The sequence below is a fragment of the Mandrillus leucophaeus genome, unplaced genomic scaffold (assembly GCF_000951045.1).
Source record: "Mandrillus leucophaeus isolate KB7577 unplaced genomic scaffold, Mleu.le_1.0 Scaffold9, whole genome shotgun sequence".
NCBI lineage: Eukaryota > Metazoa > Chordata > Mammalia > Primates > Cercopithecidae > Mandrillus > Mandrillus leucophaeus.
In genome coordinates this window covers 7186708-7188878 of record NW_012109807.1, presented here as the reverse complement: position 1 = coordinate 7188878, position 2171 = coordinate 7186708, and the positions used below count along the sequence as shown (strand labels likewise).

Sequence of the window (2171 nt, the reverse complement as noted above, 5' to 3'; positions counted from 1 at the left end):
ATTTTCTTACGTACTTCATTCCTGCTTCCCTCAGGCTCCCTTCCCACATACTGCCCTCCACACATAATATGTGTTAAGTGCATATGACAGTAAGATTCGGCTCTTTGTCAGCTCTTCTAGGTGGACAGATTAATGTGATGATCCAGTACTAAAGTCATTGAGTCACCCCAAGAAAGATGAATTTTTCATGTTTATCAACATCTTATTTAATAATAGCAAGGACAACTTTTTTGCATATTATTCTTTAAAATGCTTATAAAAGGGCATTTTACTTTACATTATTAATTTTTTAACCAATCTGTAATTAATGTCTTAAACTAGACGACTGAAACTGAAGGTTTTAAAAAATCAAACTAAAGTGAATATATAGCCTGAAATTATAGTAAAATATCAGCGTGCTAGTGATTAAACAAAACCTAAATCAGAGCACTTTCCTACATCACTATAGTCATATCGAATAGTGACTATATAAAATGAGAAATTGTCTGCATCATATGAATACTATTAATGACAAGCCTTTTTTTATTAAAATGGCAAGAATACAAATAGCTTAGATCAGTAAAATACAGTAGCATTCAGGCTCTAATATGAACATTACATCAAAGCCTATGGATAGATAAGGTAAGAGATTTAGGAAATTGGGGGAGGAAGGAAACATCACTTATCTTGTTACTCTAGATTACAGACAATAAAATAAAATGGCAATTAAGTTGATTGCAGTACTTGAAAGAAAACTTATTAAAAATACAGATTTTTAATAAAATCTTACATTCTTGACAGATATATCATCACCTACCTTTCTAAAAATAGTAGTAGTAAACACAATTGTAGAAAATGTATGTTACTTAGTCTTTGGGTGGTACAATACTACAGATTTTAAAGCCCTGACAACACTCCTACTTTCTGCAGATTCAGTATCAGATTATGGCATGGAATTTATGTAAGATTGGTTCCAAAATGGAATATCAGATCCCAGGCCAGTATTGGTAAATTGTACCCATTTTGGCACAGATGTTCCAGCTATGAAAGCACAAATCACAAAGAAAAAAAATTAACCAACCAATTATTTGAGATACCAAGAAAGGAAAGGAAATCAGTTTTGTAAAAACACTTTTCCCTGTTTTAATAAGTTTCTTTATTTACTCCGGATAGTGAACATAACAGTGTTCAATAGTGACGTAAGCAGATTTTACACTCACTATCACTGCATGGATAGAAAGAGCCATATGCATTTTTGTTTTTAGAAGTCATCTCAGATCACTGCAACATGGCACATTAGAACAGAGATTCAGAGACACAAAGTTAATAAATACATTTAACATTGCCAAGCATTTAAAAGATAAATGCACTCATGTCGCCAAAAAAAAAAAAAAAAAAATATTAAGCACACTTCCTGTAATAATTAGAGCCTTATTTTTTTTCCTTTTTGTGTTTTTAAAATTACTTAGGAGACCATGTCTAAAAAAAAAAAAAAAAAATCAGTTTGTAACTTTGACCTTTCTCAGGGATGTGAAGAATCATTTCAGGTGTCAGAAATCTCTGTAGCAAAGATTCCTATAAGAGAAAAAATCATGCTGATTAATATTTTTAATTCAACTTTTTCAACATGTGTAACAAATGTATTTTAGTAAGTGTATCACTTTAGCAAAATATAAGATTTTTCTTCAGTTTCTATGAAGGAAAACAAAAAACAATATATTTTTTCACTCAGTTTTCACAAACTGTGGTACATTCATACCATGGAATACTATTCAACAATAAAAAGGAATGAACTATTGATACTTACAGCAGCTTGGATGGATCTCACGGGCATTATGCTGAATGAGAAAAGTCAATCTCAAAAGGTTATCTCAAAATGACAGAATTATAGAGATGGAGAAGAAGGTAGTGTTTCCCAGGAGACAGGGAGATGAAGAAGGGCAAGGCTACAACTATAAATAGGCATAATGAGGGAGTTAATTCGTTGGTGCTGATGAAACAACTTCGCATCTTGATCATAGTGGTGCTGTGTGTGGATTGTAAAAAAAAAAAAAAAAATACACATTCAAACAAATGAGTGCATCCAAAAACTAGTGAAATCTGAATAAGGCCTATAGACTAGTTAATCACATTGTGCTAATGTCAATACCCCAGTTTGTAAGATATTTTATATAGAAGCTGGGGTAAGGATA

General features: G+C 31.8%; 1 protein-coding gene across 1 annotated transcript in view; it reads right to left on the bottom strand.

Moving 5' to 3' along the window:
• TSGA10 (testis specific, 10) overlaps positions 1-2171 on the bottom strand; it is a 169925-nt gene that overhangs the window by 8680 nt on the left and 159074 nt on the right. Inside the window, exon 18 of the mRNA XM_011969617.1 lies at positions 1497-1554. Within this exon, the coding sequence (XP_011825007.1) occupies positions 1530-1554 (25 nt within the window). The 3' untranslated portion in view covers positions 1497-1529. The remainder of the gene's footprint in view (positions 1-1496; positions 1555-2171) is intronic.